At 42.4% G+C, this 16,310-nt stretch overlaps 2 protein-coding genes across 3 annotated transcripts; one reads left to right on the top strand and one right to left on the bottom strand.

Annotated features, from left to right (window-relative positions):
- The first annotated feature begins 521 nt into the window (after positions 1–521).
- rsrc2 (arginine/serine-rich coiled-coil 2) lies at positions 522–11,053 on the top strand. Of its 2 annotated transcripts, XM_054773517.1 has the most exons (11): positions 522–629; positions 1,221–1,301; positions 2,833–2,974; positions 3,070–3,110; positions 4,619–4,785; positions 5,534–5,665; positions 5,752–5,868; positions 7,445–7,521; positions 7,608–7,885; positions 8,754–8,843; positions 9,182–11,053. In XM_054773517.1, the coding sequence occupies exons 3-11, from the start codon at positions 2,899–2,901 to the stop codon at positions 9,365–9,367; spliced, it is 1,164 nt and encodes a 387-aa protein (XP_054629492.1). In that variant the 5' UTR covers positions 522–629; positions 1,221–1,301; positions 2,833–2,898; the 3' UTR covers positions 9,368–11,053. The 2 variants fall into 2 exon arrangements, with proteins under 2 accessions (XP_054629492.1, XP_054629491.1); XM_054773516.1 differs by lacking the exon at positions 1,221–1,301 and having other exon boundaries at positions 542–629.
- Positions 8,296–16,106, bottom strand: si:ch211-110p13.9 (uncharacterized protein LOC562347 homolog). The gene is made up of 4 exons (XM_054773518.1): positions 15,756–16,106; positions 14,216–14,348; positions 14,003–14,136; positions 8,296–12,690 (listed from the first exon to the last, which is right to left on the bottom strand). The coding sequence occupies exons 1-4, from the start codon at positions 15,867–15,869 to the stop codon at positions 11,983–11,985; spliced, it is 1,089 nt and encodes a 362-aa protein (XP_054629493.1). The 5' UTR covers positions 15,870–16,106; the 3' UTR covers positions 8,296–11,982.
- Between the last annotated feature and the right edge of the window lie 204 nt (positions 16,107–16,310).

The raw sequence follows: 16,310 nt of genomic DNA on the forward strand, positions 1-16,310 counted from the left end.
TCACATTGACACAAATTGTCAAATAAATGCACTCGGATCTTGACATGAAATGAGTACTTCCGCGACCAAATGCAAACTTGTGTAGTAATGCTCATGTCGCCTTGTATGACAAATAGAGTATACATCATGTAAAGTCACAAGCATTAATACAGCATTACGACACCACACAAATTCTAATATGTTGAATTGGTTCCCTGATGCTGATGATTAAACAGCGAATGCCGGGTAAAATTGTAATAAAATACCGCCTATTCGTCTCAGTTTGTTTTATACATGCGCATTTGCATCAGGTAGGAGCGAGTAGCGGGGTTGCCAGGTTGGTTGTGTTTCAGTCGATTTGGTGGTGCAATAAAAGTAAGGTAATTCGTTTTCAAAACCCTGATAACTGTTAATATGTTCTTCCGTTTAATCAACTAATATGTTTATATTGTATTATTGTATTATTATGCTCTGTTTTTGTAGAAAACATTTGATCAAGCGTTGCCAAGTGTTGGGTGGGGATATCGGATGAAATTTGGCAACTCGGCTCAATGTAGCGTCAGTGTAGCTGGCTAGCAGGTTAGCATCTACTTGATTTGAGTCAGTCTGACGACGACGAATGATACAAAGACCTCTCCACGATTATGTCTGTAAGTATAAATGAAACAGTAATTGTAGTGCACGCTGATGGGGCATTATTGCAACGATTGTGTTGTGTGTTGGTGGTATTATTTAGACCTCGTATGCCTCTGTAAAATGGCGAATAATGCATAGATTTTAACCGTTGGAGGCCTCGCTAGGACGCGATAAGATGTAGCTTGATCATAGCTAGCTTGGTCGACCTACGCGTCTGTAACTTTAAGTCATATGTTAATGGGATAAGTTATTATTTAGCTTGGGTGACCGTTTAAGTCGACACCGGCGAAGATAAATGTGGTTTAATTTGTCTGGGGTACTGTGCGTTTCTTGTGTTAGCTACAAACATGCTAGCCAGGAAACGGTTACTTTGCAAAACGTATACATTAGCAAGTGTGAATACGCTAACTAGTGTAGTAGAACAGGTCTTTCAGCTATTTAGTTAGCTTATCCCGGGGGCACATATTCACAAAGCTTCTTCCTGCACTAGTTTGCTAATTTAATCTCGTCAAATGGCTAATGTAGCCATTAAAAAAATCAAACGCAAGCCATATGTTTGATATAGAAGGATGTTCTGTATGACAGGAGCGTTCTGCTGTTTTTAGGACCTACTGCACAACCTCTAGTCAAAGATCCACCATTCGACAAGACTGCTCTGCTGTTTTTAAGGTCCTACTGCAAAAAATGTGAGTCAAAAGATTTTCACCATACAAAAGCACTAGACAAAGATCCTCCATATGACAGGAGCATTCTGCTGTTTTTTTAGGGACCTAGTGCCACAACGGTAATCACAGATCCTTTATTTAACAGGAGCACGCTGCTGTTTTCAGGCCCTCATTGCAAAAACGCTTGTCAAACATCCGCTGTATGACAGGAGTGCCCCTCATTAGTCATAGATCCTCTATGTGACGGTAATGCTCTGCCGTTTTTAGGGACCTACTGAAATTTATATGATGGGAGTGCGCTGCTGTTTTTGAGGACCTACTGCAAAAACGCTTGTCAAAGATGCTCTGTATGACAGGAGTGCTCCTCCGTACTCAAAGATCTTCTATCTGATGAGTATTCTGCTATTTTTATGACTCACTGCAGATGCTCTAGTCAAAGATCCTCTATATGACAGGAGCCATTTGCTGTTTTTAGCACCTACTGTAAAACTGCCAGTCAAAGATGTTCTATTTGACATGAGTTTTAAGGTCCTACTGCAAAAATGCAAGTCAAAGACCTTGTACCTGCAAAAACACTAGTCAAAGATCCTTTATATGATAGGATTGTTCTGACTTGTTTAGGGAACTACTGCAAAAACACAAATCAAAGATCCTCTAAATGACAGGAATGTCTCTCAGTCGTCAAAGATTCTCTCTATGATGAGTGCTCTGCTGTTTTTAGTGACCTACTTTAAAACCTCTAGTCCAAGATCCTCTATGTGACCGGAGCGTTTGGCTGTTTTTAGGACCTACTGCAAACATGCTAGTCAAAGATCCTATATCTGACAAGAGTGCTCTGCTGTTTTTTCGAGGTCCTACTGCAAAAATGCGAGTCAAAGGTCTTCTACCTGCACAAACACTAGTCAAAGATCCTCGATATGACAGGAGCATCCTGCTGTTTTTAGGGACCTACTACCAAGATGTGTGTCAAAGATCCTCTATATGACAGGAGTGTGCCTCAATAGTCAGACATCCTCTCTATAACGAGTGCTCTGCGGTTTTTAATGACCTGCAAAAAGGTGAGTCAAAGCTCTTCTAGAGGAGAGCTGCTGTTTTTAAGGACCTACTGCAAAGCACTAATCAGAGATCCTCTATAGGACAGGAGTGTTCTGCTGCAGAAAAATGTTTGTCAAAGATCCTCTGTATGACAGGAGTGCTCCTCAGTAGTCACAGATCCTCTGTTTCCTTACTGCAAAACCGCTAGTCAAAGATCCTCTACATGACAGGAGTTCTCTGGTGTTTTATGGCACCTACTGCAAACATACCAGTCAAAGATCCTCTATATGACAGCGTTGTGGCTTTTAAGAGTCTCCTGCAAAAACATGCAGGCCCGCCTGATGTCGTTCATGTGCAGGATACGGCCTGCCAGTTGCAAAGCCCCGTACTAGCAGCAGCAATATTGCAGCAAAAGAAATGACGTCCTCCAATTGAATCAATTTGAGTGCTGTATTTCCTTGAATGCCAGCCCGTGATCCTCGCTAATTTTCTGCCGACGCGGTGCTACTTATTGCAGGAAAGCGAGCACTCGGTAGGCCGTACCAGATCAGACTCACCAGCCCCACACAGAAAAAGGCCCAGCATGAACTCCTCCAGATCTCCCAGAAGCTCCAAACACCGCCATTCTCGCTCAAGGTCACGATCCAGGGACAGAAAAAGTAATCAACAGCAGCACACTTGTTTGATTTTTATTTTTATTTTTTGTCATGTTACAAGAATTCCCTTCTTAATCTGCTTTGGTTGTTGCTTTCAGGGAACAGGAAGCAGAGACGCAGTCGCAGCAGGAGCAAAGAGGTGATTAATCAGCTGCTTCATTTCTATGATTAGCAGAGTATTAATGTGATTATGAAGCTCATCAGTCATAGCTGTAGCTAGTTAGGAAACCAAGGTGAGTGTTGTCAGTCAGTAAAAAGGGAATAGATGAGCGTGGGATGGACATGAAGCAATCCTTGGATATGTGTCATTATTTGCAACCATATTCTGTGGTGAAGATGAGATATCTATATATACATATATCTATATTTGTAAAATTCTGTGTGTAGATCACATGATAACATTTCTACAATAAATCATACTCAGCGTGCTAAAGCACGAAGAGACTGAACAGAGGACCCTGCTGACATAGCAAAATAATATGTCTACCACGGGGACAGGTAACTATCTGCTATTCAAACACACTTTACCTTTTTTTTCCCCTGACACTTTTGGTAGAAAGAATGCAATTTACTTTTGCATCTGTTGCAGCGACAAATCAAGCGTTCATTGAATCCAAAGAGTTTTGGTTTTTTTTTTCCATTCTAATGCAGATTTACCTGATGTGTTTATCTGTACAACATCTTCCTCATGTCGCCTTTTGCGACTCGTGACAGCTACTCGACACGATGTTCGCATGAGAGAAACGTGTGGAAAGGCCCCGGACAACGAGACTGTGCATTCCTTTTAATCCAGAGGTGTCCAAACGTTTTCCACCGTGGATTTGGGGGACCGCTTTGGGACAATTTGTGCATTAAGAGATGCTTAAACCGATTCGTTGCAAGTCAGTCAGGGGTGCAATGATACACAAAATTCATGGTTCCTTTCAATACGTGTGTGTAACGGTTTGAAATTTTTGCGATACAAAAAGTAAGTGACCTTGCCTTTTTTCATTTGAATTTTATTGAAATTGCCGACATTTTTCAACATTTTCACAATGGTATGAATGTGGGAGGCGGAGCTCATTGGCTCTGTACTTGACAATGCAACATAAGCCAGAGTAGTTGATCACAGATACACCGAGCTTACAGCACAGAGCGGCGTCAGACGTGGATAAAATTAATCTAAAACTGCATATTGCACGATTCGATAGAATAGATTCGGTACGGTTGGATACAGACACACGTATTGTTACACCCCTAAAGTCAATATATGCTACACAATCTAAACAACACATTGGCATCGTAAGTTCGAGTAATATCTAATAATATATCTCAATAATAATCCCCTTGTTTTATTTTTAGAACATGCCAAGGGCCAATAAAAAAAAAAGTAGCAGTAGGACAAAACTGGCCGCACTTTGGACACCCCTGCTTTAATACATTCAAATGGACCTAAGTGTCACATGATTCATGTATACTTACAACATTACGGTGAGGTGCACCTCTCCGCTGAATGATTGTTTCCCAAATGTGCAAGCAATGGATGTGAAATGAAAATGCTTTTTCATCTTGTCACATTTATTTGCATACCTCCTGCTGTGCAAGCCATGGTACTAACTCTCTTTGTTGCGCTATTTTCCTGAAAGAGACAACTTCTTCTTAAAACAGGCACGAAAGAGGGACTCGGAGAAGCCGTCCAAGTCTCACAAGTCGACGGACGAGCACCACCACCAACACGAGAGACTCTCGGCCGAGGACGGAGACGAGAGATCCAAGCGCAAGGACAGGAGGTCCCCCAGAGGGCGCAGCTCTTCCCGATCGCACTCACGAGACAGGTCAGTATGTAACCTTTTACGTGTTGGGAGACATGAGGAACGCGTGTGGCTTCAGGCCACTTTTTTTTCTTTTCCACTCTCAGGCTTTCATGCATGTCTTACAGTCTTGTCAGCAGAGGTGTGGACTCGAGTCACTCAATTTGGAGTTCAGTCAGACTCAAGACTTGATGACTTTGGAGTCACATTGACAATATGAAAGACTTGCAACTCGACTTGAACTTTGACATCAAGATCAATGACTGGAGACGTGACTCGGACTATAGTCTGAAGACTTGGATTCGTCAACAGGAGTCACAATTTTGAAGGCTGGACTCGACAATATCATCAAGGACTTAGACTTTGACATCAGTGACTGTAGACTTGACTCGGACTTATCATCAGTATCATCAAAGACTTGCAAATCGACTTGGACTTTGATATGAATGACTGTAGACTTGACTCGGACTTCAGTCTGACTTGGGTTTGAGTCACAATTTTGATGACTTTGGACTCGATTCGACAGTACTACCAAAGACTTGCAACCTGGCTTGGACTTTGACATCGGTGACTGGAGACTTGACTCTAACAATGCTTATTACTTGTAAGGACTTCGGACTTGAATCGAGTTTTCGTATCTTGAGACTTGACTTGGACTTTAACGTCTTTATTTAAGGCTTGACTTGAGATTAAAGACTTGAAAGTTACAGAACACTGACTTGCTCCCTCCCACCTCCTGCTCTTCAGTAATTCCGTTGTCTGTTCCGTTCAGGCGTCATCACAGCAGAAGCAGGGACAAGCGACGATCGCGGTCACACAGCCGCGACAGGAAGCGGAGGCCTCGCTCTCGCTCACGGTCAAGGTCCAAACACCGGCATCACAGCAAAAGTCGCAGCAAGAGCAGGTGTGCATCATCATCGTGTTCTGTCGAGATGGGGGTGCCAACGCACATCCCAGTGTGTCTAACGTAGCATTCTCCACTCACACCAGGGAGCGAAAGAAAAAGAACGAAAAGGCACGCAGGAGGAGTCGCAGCACGACGCCTAATCCACCTGTCTTCCGGGGCCGGAACACGGCGATGGACGCGCAAGAGGCCCTTGCCAGAAGGTAAGCACTCGCCTTCATTTTTAATGACTGAAACGATGATGAGCAGTTTAGCAACCTTACTGTAAATTCTGTAATTATGATAAGGGCATTTCTTTCCCAAAACTCTGGTGATAATCCACATATTGATGATGTCCTCTAAATTAAATGGTGCAAAATGACCACAAGGTCACCCACTGGTCACCCTCCAATTGTTTATAATAGTGTACATTATAGATGGGCAGAATTGAGTCATCGATCGCTAAGAGACTGAGTTTTGATTACCGTAATGCTGTAATTGTAGCCAGGGCGTTTATTTATCTGATGGCCTTTTGATTACCGTAAATGCTGTAATTATAGCCAGGGCGTTTATTTATCTGATCTGTGAAGAGGAATGGGCATTAACTCAAAGCAATCACTGTAGAGTGGCTGTTATTTCCCAAAATTGAATTTTAATAATGATTTGGAGTGCTTGAGAAAGTGTAAAGGAAAACTTAACTCCCTTTGACCACTGAGTCATTTATGAACAAGTATACAGTCATCCCTTGTTTCTAGCGCTTAATTGGTTCCAGACTCGACCGCGATAAATGAATTACGTGATATTGGCTTCAATGTTAATAAATTTAATATTTTTGTGATTGGAGCATAGAAAACCTGATTATTACTTTTGTAAATGCGGTTTTAAACATTATTAGAGCCTTGTAGACATGAAATGTAGCCACCTTTACACTCCTGTTATTCAATGTTTGCACGACATTGCACAGCTCTTATGCTGCAGGGACTCGAGATGGCCGTGAGCTAGAGAGCTAACAAGCTAGCTATCCAGTTAGCCTCAAATTTATTTCTTCTAAACTTAAGCCAAAAGCTTACCGCTTCCGCACAAAATGGGAGGAGAACTTTTTTTCCGGTCTATCATGTGGGGCTTGCCATGGCTGACTTCATGACTTCATGCAGTGTTAAGGCAATGTAATGTAAGGTAATGTCTCAATGTTTTGTGCCATTACTGTCACCTAGTGACCAGAATCCTACATATCACTTCTATTTCAATGTGTTTTGACTAATAATAGACTATAGTCTACCACCAAACAGAGATTTGTTCATTTCTGAAAAAGCGCAATATAGCAAGGGAGCGATAATCCAACCGCAATATCGCAAAGGACGACGATTTCACAACACAGCGGCAAAAGAACCAATGTTGTAATGGCACTAAGGCGCAAACTGCTCAGCCGCCATAGATACCACTGATGAGTTCAGTTTCACACCAACAGCACATGCAGGTCTGCATGTGCTAAACATGAACTTTATTGTCGGCACTGTCATTGTTCTCACAACAACCGATCAAAACCAATGTTGTGTGGAGGCAACAGCTGCACTCGCATCGCAATGTTTCTATTGGTTGGTTCCCTCAACGTTTAGGGAATGCTAGACCTTGTTAGTTTGCTACATAACCAAAAAAACCTGGTTTGATCCTAACTAACCATTAGAGAACCATAAACTAAGATGGGGCGGTAGCTGAAGTCTTTAGATGCAGCTGCTGCCATCTGGTGGAGTTAATGAAAACGACATCAGTTTAATGAGATTGATTGTTTCTATTTTCCAGGTTAGAGCGAGCCAAGAAACTCCAGGAGCAGAAGGAGAAGGAATTGTTAGAAAAACGACAACAGGAAATTGTTGCAGGTGAGGAGTTTGCAAAAATCCTTACATATACTGTGTGTGTATATATATTTTACATTTCTCAAACTGATGTGCATATTCATTCCCAGGGGCCTCCCCGGCCGCTTGTGCTGCCGCAGCTGCAGCCGCAGCAGCCAACGCCACCTCATCAAGCCCCGCCCTTAACGTAGCGGCCCTGTTGGCCTCCGGGACACAGGTGACGCCGCAGATCGCCATGGCGGCGCAGATGGCGGCGCTTCAAGCCAAAACACTGTCCGAGACCGGCATCGCCGTTCCCAGCTTCTATAACCCGTCCGCCGTCAACCCGTCGAAGTTTGCCGAGCAGGAAAAAAAGAGGAAAATGTTGTGGCAGGGAAAGAAGGAAGGGGTAAGTGTTGTTGTTTTGATTAGGGGTGTCCTCTTACAACTTTTTCACTTCCGACCCGATTCAGGTTAAGTCTTGATCAAGTGACATTACTCAAACTGAGCATAATAGTCAGCAACAGTAGGTATGAGGAAAATCTGACCCATTTACTTCTTGATGCATGTGGGCTTTAGATTTGTCCACAATAGTCATAATTATAGCTGCAACTAATGATCATTTTAATAATTGATTAATCGATCGATAATTTTTTTTTGATTAATGTAATAGGATTTTTAAAAACACATTTTTCATTTCCACCTCTTAGCAGCAATTACTTTTAAGAATGCATGAGTGGACTTTTTCCCTCCTCAAAATCATAGCAAAGAGGGCGGGGAAGAGGAATTTTTTCACTGGGGGTGGGGCGGTGCCTTGTTTGATGGTCAGGTTGTGAAGCACGAAGCAAGATGATATGTCCTGTGCTGTTTGTAGTTTCACTGTTCTGTTTTCTGTGTGAGAGGTAAGAGTTGTGCATAAATGTACGCATTTTCCTCCGCACAAGTACAAGTGGCTAAATCCCATACTTTGCGCACGATCTATGCACACATCTCTGCAGCGTTTTGCTTCGCAAAATATCAAAAGAGGCAAAAATGCCAGTTGCTCTTTTTCAAAGTCAAAGCTGCTGTGTGTGTGCCTGAAACACAAAGGTAATGGGTCTGCTTTCATGGATGACTAAGGAAATTACGACGATTAGGGACGATTGTAATCCGATATTGTTTTTCTGGCTGATATCAGGCCAATATCAATATGGGCTTGAGACACTCCTAGTTTGAGTTAATGTGTCTTTATGTGAGTTTGTTTCTCATTTATGGTGAGAGTGTCTCTCATTTTCAAGGACAAGTCCCAGACGGCAGAGTTATGGGAGAAACTGAACTTTGGAAACAAGGACCAAAATGTTAAATTTCGCAAACTAATGGGGATTAAAGTAAGTATTTTTCATTGAGTGATGTGGTGACATGTTAAAAGTTAGGGCCACACAGTAGACCAGTGCTTAGCTTGTCAGCCTCACATGCTAGAGGCCTTTATTGGAGCATAAACATGCATGTTGGGCTAAGTGGACTCAAATTTGTTCATTGGTGTGATTATGAGTGTGAATGTTTGTGTATTTGTGTCCTGTCACTGACGAGGGAGCAGTCCAGGCCTCTTGCCCGAAGTCAGCTGGGATAGGCTCCAGCTTATCTGTGACGCTACTGCGGACAAGTGCTGTAGAAGATGAGCGAATGTGGAAAGCTTTTCCATAAAGTCCAACTTCTGTATCGACAGGGCGAAGACGACGGGGAAGCTTCAAAACCACTTAATGACGAAGGTCTTAAGACTCTCCAGAAGCAAGAGGAGATGTTTCGGAACCTTGACGTCCAGTACGAGATGGCTCGATCTCAGACTCACACCCAGCGAGGAATGGGCCTGGGCTTTTCCTCTGCATTTTCCCGTGGAATGGATTCCATCTAGCGCGCTGATGGACGGACACTTGATGACACCATACAGGACTTCCAGCTCATGGCTATAGCCTCCTCAGCTTGCATGGATAATTTATTCATAGAGGAACACGTGTGTGTGTAAATAAGAAGCTGAGCTCATCGCAGCATCGTATCAGAGTTGATGCCTCGCTTTAAAAAGGATGATAGATCTTTGTTTGAATACTGTGGTAGTTTTTTTTAACACATGTGATTGGTTCAAAGTGATATGCATATAATGTGAACGCTCTTTTCATCTGTTTCGCAAAAGGGTACTAAAAAAAAAAATCCCATACACTGCAGTATTTCCATTTCTTCATTTGGGGATACAACACTCAACAACAGGGGTGCCGTATGGGGGGGGTACGTTCGGACAATTCCAAGGGCCATTGTCAAAAATAGGGAAGTGGTGACGATGGCTGTCGGGAGGGTCCAATATGATGTTTTTCCTCATGGGACCTACAATTTCTTGCAGCACCCCTGCTCAGCACAATTGTTTGAAGGCAGGCGTGTCCAAAGACAAACACTCTTAAATAAAATGCAATGCAATATGGATAGAATATAATCAAATAAAAAGAATATACACTTTATACAAGGGAGGGCAGACTACAGCGTAATAATGTGGTATTATCTTTTACAGGCAGGTGAGGTATTGTAGAGCTGGATGGTGTGTGGAATCAATGAAGTCCTGTAGCGTTTACTCTCGTAACTGGAGGAGTCTGTTGGAGAATGAGCGCTGCTGCCACTCTTGTTCGATGGAGTGGGTTGTCCATGATGGAGAGCAGTTTGTCCAGTGTCCTCCTGTCTCTCACTGTTACAAACGTCTCCAACTGAGTGCCGATAACTTGGTTGGGCTTTTCGGATCAGTTTGTCCATCTGGTTTATGTCCGTTTTGCTGGTGCTGCTCCCCCAACAAACCATAGCAAAATACTGGCAGAAGATCTCCAGCAGCTTGCTGCACAAAGTGATGGACAAGATGAAAAGTCATAAATATGAGATAAACAATCGAAATTATGAGATAGACCACTCAAAATTAAGAAATAAAAAGTTGTAATTATGACAACGTGTAGGATGATACTGTTTTATGAACTTGTTAGCTGAGTGAGTAAACATTTATTACAAGTAGATAAAATAACTGTTTGCATTGATGTTTGATTGAATTATTAACAGAGTGCCTTCATATAGTACGGTACAAATATAACTCTTTTATGATTGAGTGATTACAAGTAGTTCATAGAAATAATGCTTTAGGAAACAATTAGTTGAGTAGATGAACAACTGTAAGTATGCCAAAGGTCAAACAAATAGTGCAACCTCAAACATAGTGTACAATCAGCAAAGGTCAGCCGGGACCAGCAGCCAGATATTGGAACCTTAAGGATATTGGTCCTTTTGACCTTTAGTAGGTTGACAAAGGTCAATGCTGCGTTAGTCAAAATAATGAGGTAAGTCACAATTATGAGATAAAACATTGAAATTATGATTCTCGATTATGAGGTTAGGTCAGTGATGAGATTTAAATTATGAGATACAAACTGCGCATGTGCTGACTGCCATGTGACGAAGGCAGCACTGTGCAGTTTGTATCTCATGACTATCTCGTAATTTCAACTTTTTATCTTATAATTATGACTTGCATCGTAGTTACCGTATGACTTTTCTTTTTTTTTTTTTTTTTTTTTAAATCTCAATTTTGACTTCTCATAAGTTTGACTTGTGTCATCATTGTGACTTTGTAATTTTGACTTTTTATCTCATCATTGTGGCTTTTTAATCATTATTTTGACTTTTTATCCCTGTGACTATGACTTAGCATTGGGATATTTTTTCCTTTCAGTGGCGGAAACGAACTTCCATAACTGAATAGAAAAAAGGTTGAGGGGAAAAGTTTTCTATGTTTCAAAAAAAGTGCTGGCCTGGATTCAGATATTCAGGAATAATTTAAAATTGTAATATTGTTTAAACAGCATTGAAAAATGTTAATCAAATATTTTTCATTGATTACTAAAAATCCAAAATGTTTTATCCATCCATTTTATATACCGCTACTCCTCATTAGGGTCACGGGGGTATGCTGGAGCGTATCTCAGCTGACTTCCGGCGAGAGGCGGGGTACACCCTGGACTGGTCGCCAATGGCAGAGCACATATAGACAAACAACCATTCACACAATTTAGAATGGCCAATTAACCTAATGTTTTTGGAATGTGGGAGGAAACCGGCGTACCCGGAGTACTCCACACACAAATGCCCCAGGGGAGAATCGAACCCAGATCTTCCTCCTCTCCAAACAGACTGTGTGGCCAACGTGCTAACCACTAGACCACCGTGCGGCCCTCAAAATGTTTTAAAACTGAATGAATTGTTCATTTTTACTGAGTTATTTTCAACTAACATTTAGGCAACATGGTGGCCGAGTGGTTAGTATGTCAGACACACAGTCATTAAAAAATGTGCATGTTAGGTTAATTGGTGTTTTTGTTAAACAAAAAGATGAAAAATACCACAGAAAGTTTAGGGATCATGGATGAAGATGGACCAATGTTGCCAGAATAAATGAGTGTTGGAAAAAGCAGATTTGACTGACTGGCTTGGCTGTCAGAAAGACATTTATTTGCAGATGAGACTGGAGTAGAGGACGTGAGCCACCCCGGTGATGAGGTTGTGGTTGGCAAACTCCAGGATGAGAAGCAGGATGGGATACTCGCTGCGTCGCTTGGCCGCGTCCGCCTCCTCGCTCAGTCTCATCCAGTGGAGCAGCAGCGTCCGCATGGCCTGGGGGAAAAGCTCGGCAGCCAATTCCTCGGCGGGCGGCAGCTCGCTGATCCTGTCAATGTGTCGCACTTTGAAGCCCTCCACGCCACGGCTCACACTGCCGTTGGCCGAGCCAAACTGGCGGCCGAGCCAGCGGGCCACGGTGTCGAGCAGGGGGCTAGAATAAACGCAGCTCCATTCTTTGGACTCAAGGAGCGCCAGCACCGATTCGGCCACGTCTTGCTCCTGTAACGTCCCGTCGAAGCATCGCTCCATGTGATGCAACAAGTGCAGCAGGGTCTCCAACTGCTGCTCCGTGAAGCTCTCCGCCTCCGAGGAAAGTTTATCATCCAGGCTCTGCAGTTTACTCCGGAGTGTTGACACAAGCGGCCGCCTTTGCTGTGAAAAATAGCAGTGATCGTGTTCTGATGAGATGTTTGCTCTCGTGGCCTCCAGCTCCAGACCATCCATCCTGGCGTCAGCGTCACAACGCACGTCCAGCTGCTCGCTGAGGCTGTAGCTCATCTTCAGTGGGCTGGCGTTGATCTGAGACTTCCAAACATCCTACAGAGGGATGAAATACAAGATGTTCAGGTCACAAATTCTATCGCGCATGAAAGTTTTTGGCCCTTCCTGACGCAACCCTGGCCAGGAATCAAACCCATGCCCTCTGCCATGACCGTGGATCCTCTCTTGAATCTAAATAAGGTTAAAATATTACCCACAGCTCGGACTACAATGCCCACCGCTGTCAACTGCCACCACAACACCAGGATTAGCAGCAATAAATACTGTATTCTTGCATTGCCTCTGAAGAGAACGCACTGAAATACTTCCTAATTCTAAATTTTAACCCCTGAAAATTCTTGTAGCACAATTTTACATTTTTATTTATTTTTTAATCACTATCTTCCCATTCATTTAATTTCTGAAATGCGCCGTTACTTTTACGCCAGATGTAATGGGACACACACCTTCCAAAAAGTTCAGCTTTTGTCTCGTCAGACCCCAGAGTATTTTCCCAAAGGTCTTGGGGATCATCAAGATGTTTTCTGGCAAAATTGAGATGAGCCTTAATGTTGTTTTTGTTCAGTAGTGGTTTTGGTCTTGGAACTCTGCCATGCAGGCCGTTTTTGCCCAGTGTCTTTCTTATGGTGGAGTCATGAACACTGACCTGAACTCGGGCAAGTGAGGCCTGCAGTTCTTTGGATGTTGTTGTGGCGTCGTTTGTGACCTCATGGATGAGTCATTGCTGTGCTCTTGAGGTCATTTTGGTTGGCCGGCCACTCCTGGGAAGGTTCATCACAGTTCCATGTCTTCGCCATTTGTGGATAATGGCTCTCACTGTGGTTCGCAAAGTGTCCCAAAGCTGTGAGTCCCAAAGCTTTAGAAATGGCTTGATAACCTTTTCCACACCGATAGATCTCAATTAATCTCACTTAAGTTATGTTTTAACAAGGGGGGGAAATCACTTTTCCACACAGGGTCGTGTACTGTAGCTTTGGATTTTTTTTCCTCCCTTAATAATAAAAAGTTTCATTTAAAAACTGAATTCAGTGTTCAGTTGTGTTGTCATTGACTAATATTTAATAAGAGTGAAACATGCAAAAACAATTGCACACCACTGCATAATATTAATTATATTTGATTTATTGTGAATTTAAATTTTCACATTTTTGACTCAGCAGTTCCAAAGCTCCAGTTCTTGTCTTTGTATTTATAAGTTGAATGTTATTATTGTCACCTTTTTTCATGGATTGGCTGGGAGAAACCACCTTGATTATGTGAGACACTTGTCTCATGTGGTTATTATTAGAATGCTAAGACTGTGTGCGCACTGGTGTTTTTGTTACCATGTGGAGATGTTCAGTCATACCTGGAAGTTCTCCAACACTCCAAGCTGCTCCTGCTTGGTGAACATTTCAAAAGCTACTCGAAAAAGCCCATGAATGCTGTAGAACCAAAGGCTGTTGTTGGACGTGGGGACCTTCAAGCCACGGAACCTGAAGGCTACAACACAAGTAGTGGTTAAGATGTCACATGACCCAATGACACTGACACTCTTTCATGGTGGTGGTGGTGTTGTTACCTGCAGAAAAATGTATTTTGGTGGCGAGTCCCTTCCTGGCGTATTTGGCATGACACCTGGGATGGTTCTCAGGCCTGATGTTGGTGTTGGAGAAGAGATCGGCTGCTAAAAAGAGAGGAACCACCACCGCAGCCTGAAACACCAAGCTTTATTAACCCTTAAACTTTTTACATCGAGGGCCGCATCAAGCAAAACATCGTCAACAACAGTCAGTGGGGAAAAACAGCAAAGGTGACAAAACATTTTTTTTTAAACATATATGCCAATTCAAAATCATCAACAGTTACTTATTATTTTAGTAGCAAGGAACCCTTATGGGAGGAGTGTCAAACTCAATCGCAAGGGGGGGGGGGCAAACTTTAGGTTGTGGGCTGTATCTTATTATTTATCCCGAAATGTTCAACACTTGCATATTTTTGCGGACACGCATATGCACAATCAGTGCGCACATACAGACACTGATGCCCGTTTGAAGCTGCCAACATGACAAGACATGCCCCAATAATCCAGGCTGAAAAGATTTTGAGAAAATGTCTCATTAGCACTGACGAATACATAAGTAAACAGCCTACACACCTCTTATCCCGGTTCCCCGTGCGCGCGCTGCAGGGATTGAAATAGAACGCACCCCTGTGGTTGCGTTTTCAGGTTGGGACGAAATGCGCATGACAGCTGGTGAATGTCTCTCTATGTGGACATAATTTTTTTTTTACTTCACTAATGTTGATGGACATTTTTTATTTGATATTTTTTTACATCGGAGTGGGGGAAATGTGAATTTTTTTTGTGTTCATTCATTTTCTGCTATAAATTTCTACTTTCTGCGGATATACGACTACGGCTGTTTTGGCGTAATTGTTCGTTTCAATAAAGTGATTGTTGATCAGACACCTCTTTGTCATTCTCTCGATGTCCGAGCAAAAGCTACAGTATTTTATAGCAACACAAAAACATCACAATCCGCGAGATGTGTAACCCGGAAGAGTTTGCCACTGTGCAACGAGCAGATTCTGCATTTCCCAGAATGAATTAAAATGATCACTTCTGACTGTCTTGTGCGTCTTTAAGGAGTTATTCTGTACAGAGACAGTTAAAGTGCTGCTGTTTTTATTCGGATTTTGCCCACTGGCCTGAGTTTGACAAGTATGCCTTATGGGGTAAAAGGTGAGACACTTCGCTGCATGCTCTGAAGTTGTGCTAGCTGGTGGACAAAAATTAAATATTAAAAGCTAGTAGTCCAAATTGAAATCTCGACAGGGCAGATTGCCTAGTTTATGTCAACACAAATGCAAGATCAAAATGCAGATTAAAAATATATATTTTTTAAAAAGGGACATTTTTTTGCCATGAGGAACATGTGTCGCTTTTTCGTAGCGTTGTCATTTTAGACTAATTTTGGGAACAGATATCGTAACTTTCACCTATATTTGTTCAACACAGCCTTGAAATGGCTTGAAATAACAAACTAAATGGCGCAAAATGTCCCCCGACTCTATTAAAGCCTGAATGCATGCATCTTGTTTTGGATGACTCAACTTACCTTTTGTGGCCACTCTTTGAGAGTGAAAGACGAATTATTCACCAAGTAAATATAACGAATCTTCCTCAAGCCTCCATCCCACTGAGGTAATGACAAATGGACAAGGTGTGACATTTTATGACTAGTGTAGTCAATTATAGGACAAGAAAATGTAGCAAACAAAGCAAGCTGGCTTGCATCGTGCAGTAGACATATTTGGAAAGCTTTATACCCTGAACCTTGTCTTACAGGCTAACATAAACGACAAACACGTTTAAGGGTGACGTCACTCACGAACGTGGTTACGTTTGATACAACTAACGTTCCCCTCACGACTAGTACATTTTCCACCTTTTAAGGCTACCGCAGATATAAAATTTCACGTTGTGTGAAGAAGCCACATGAGACAACGTGTCGCATGCAAATGCAGACTGGTGGTACACTGATATTTTAAGGGTAGTACTTTGTTATTTGTTTATTTTTCTGACGCGCTATCATTTAATAATAACGTACATGCAAGAGCCTGTAAAACATAACCGTGGCCTCAACTCGAGAAAATCTCAACCATATGACCGG

This window comes from Dunckerocampus dactyliophorus, chromosome 4 (genome assembly GCF_027744805.1).
Source record: "Dunckerocampus dactyliophorus isolate RoL2022-P2 chromosome 4, RoL_Ddac_1.1, whole genome shotgun sequence".
NCBI lineage: Eukaryota > Metazoa > Chordata > Actinopteri > Syngnathiformes > Syngnathidae > Dunckerocampus > Dunckerocampus dactyliophorus.

What these genes read in the sequence shown, in the direction of transcription:
- rsrc2 (XM_054773516.1), top strand. An exon ending in GTCGCAGCAGGAGCAAAGAG is followed by an intron (nt 3,111 to 4,618) that starts GTGATTAATCAG and finishes TTCTTAAAACAG; the next exon opens with GCACGAAAGAGGGACTCGGA. An exon ending in AAAAGTCGCAGCAAGAGCAG is followed by an intron (nt 5,666 to 5,751) that starts GTGTGCATCATC and finishes CACTCACACCAG; the next exon opens with GGAGCGAAAGAAAAAGAACG.
- si:ch211-110p13.9 (XM_054773518.1), bottom strand. Translation starts at nt 15,869, where the DNA reads ATGTCACACCTTGTCCATTTGTCATTACCTCAGTGGGATGGAGGCTTG. An exon ending in TCAAAGAGTGGCCACAAAAG is followed by an intron (nt 14,349 to 15,755) that starts GTAAGTTGAGTC and finishes TTGGTGTTTCAG; the next exon opens with GCTGCGGTGGTGGTTCCTCT. An exon ending in CAAAATACATTTTTCTGCAG is followed by an intron (nt 14,137 to 14,215) that starts GTAACAACACCA and finishes CTTGTGTTGTAG; the next exon opens with CCTTCAGGTTCCGTGGCTTG.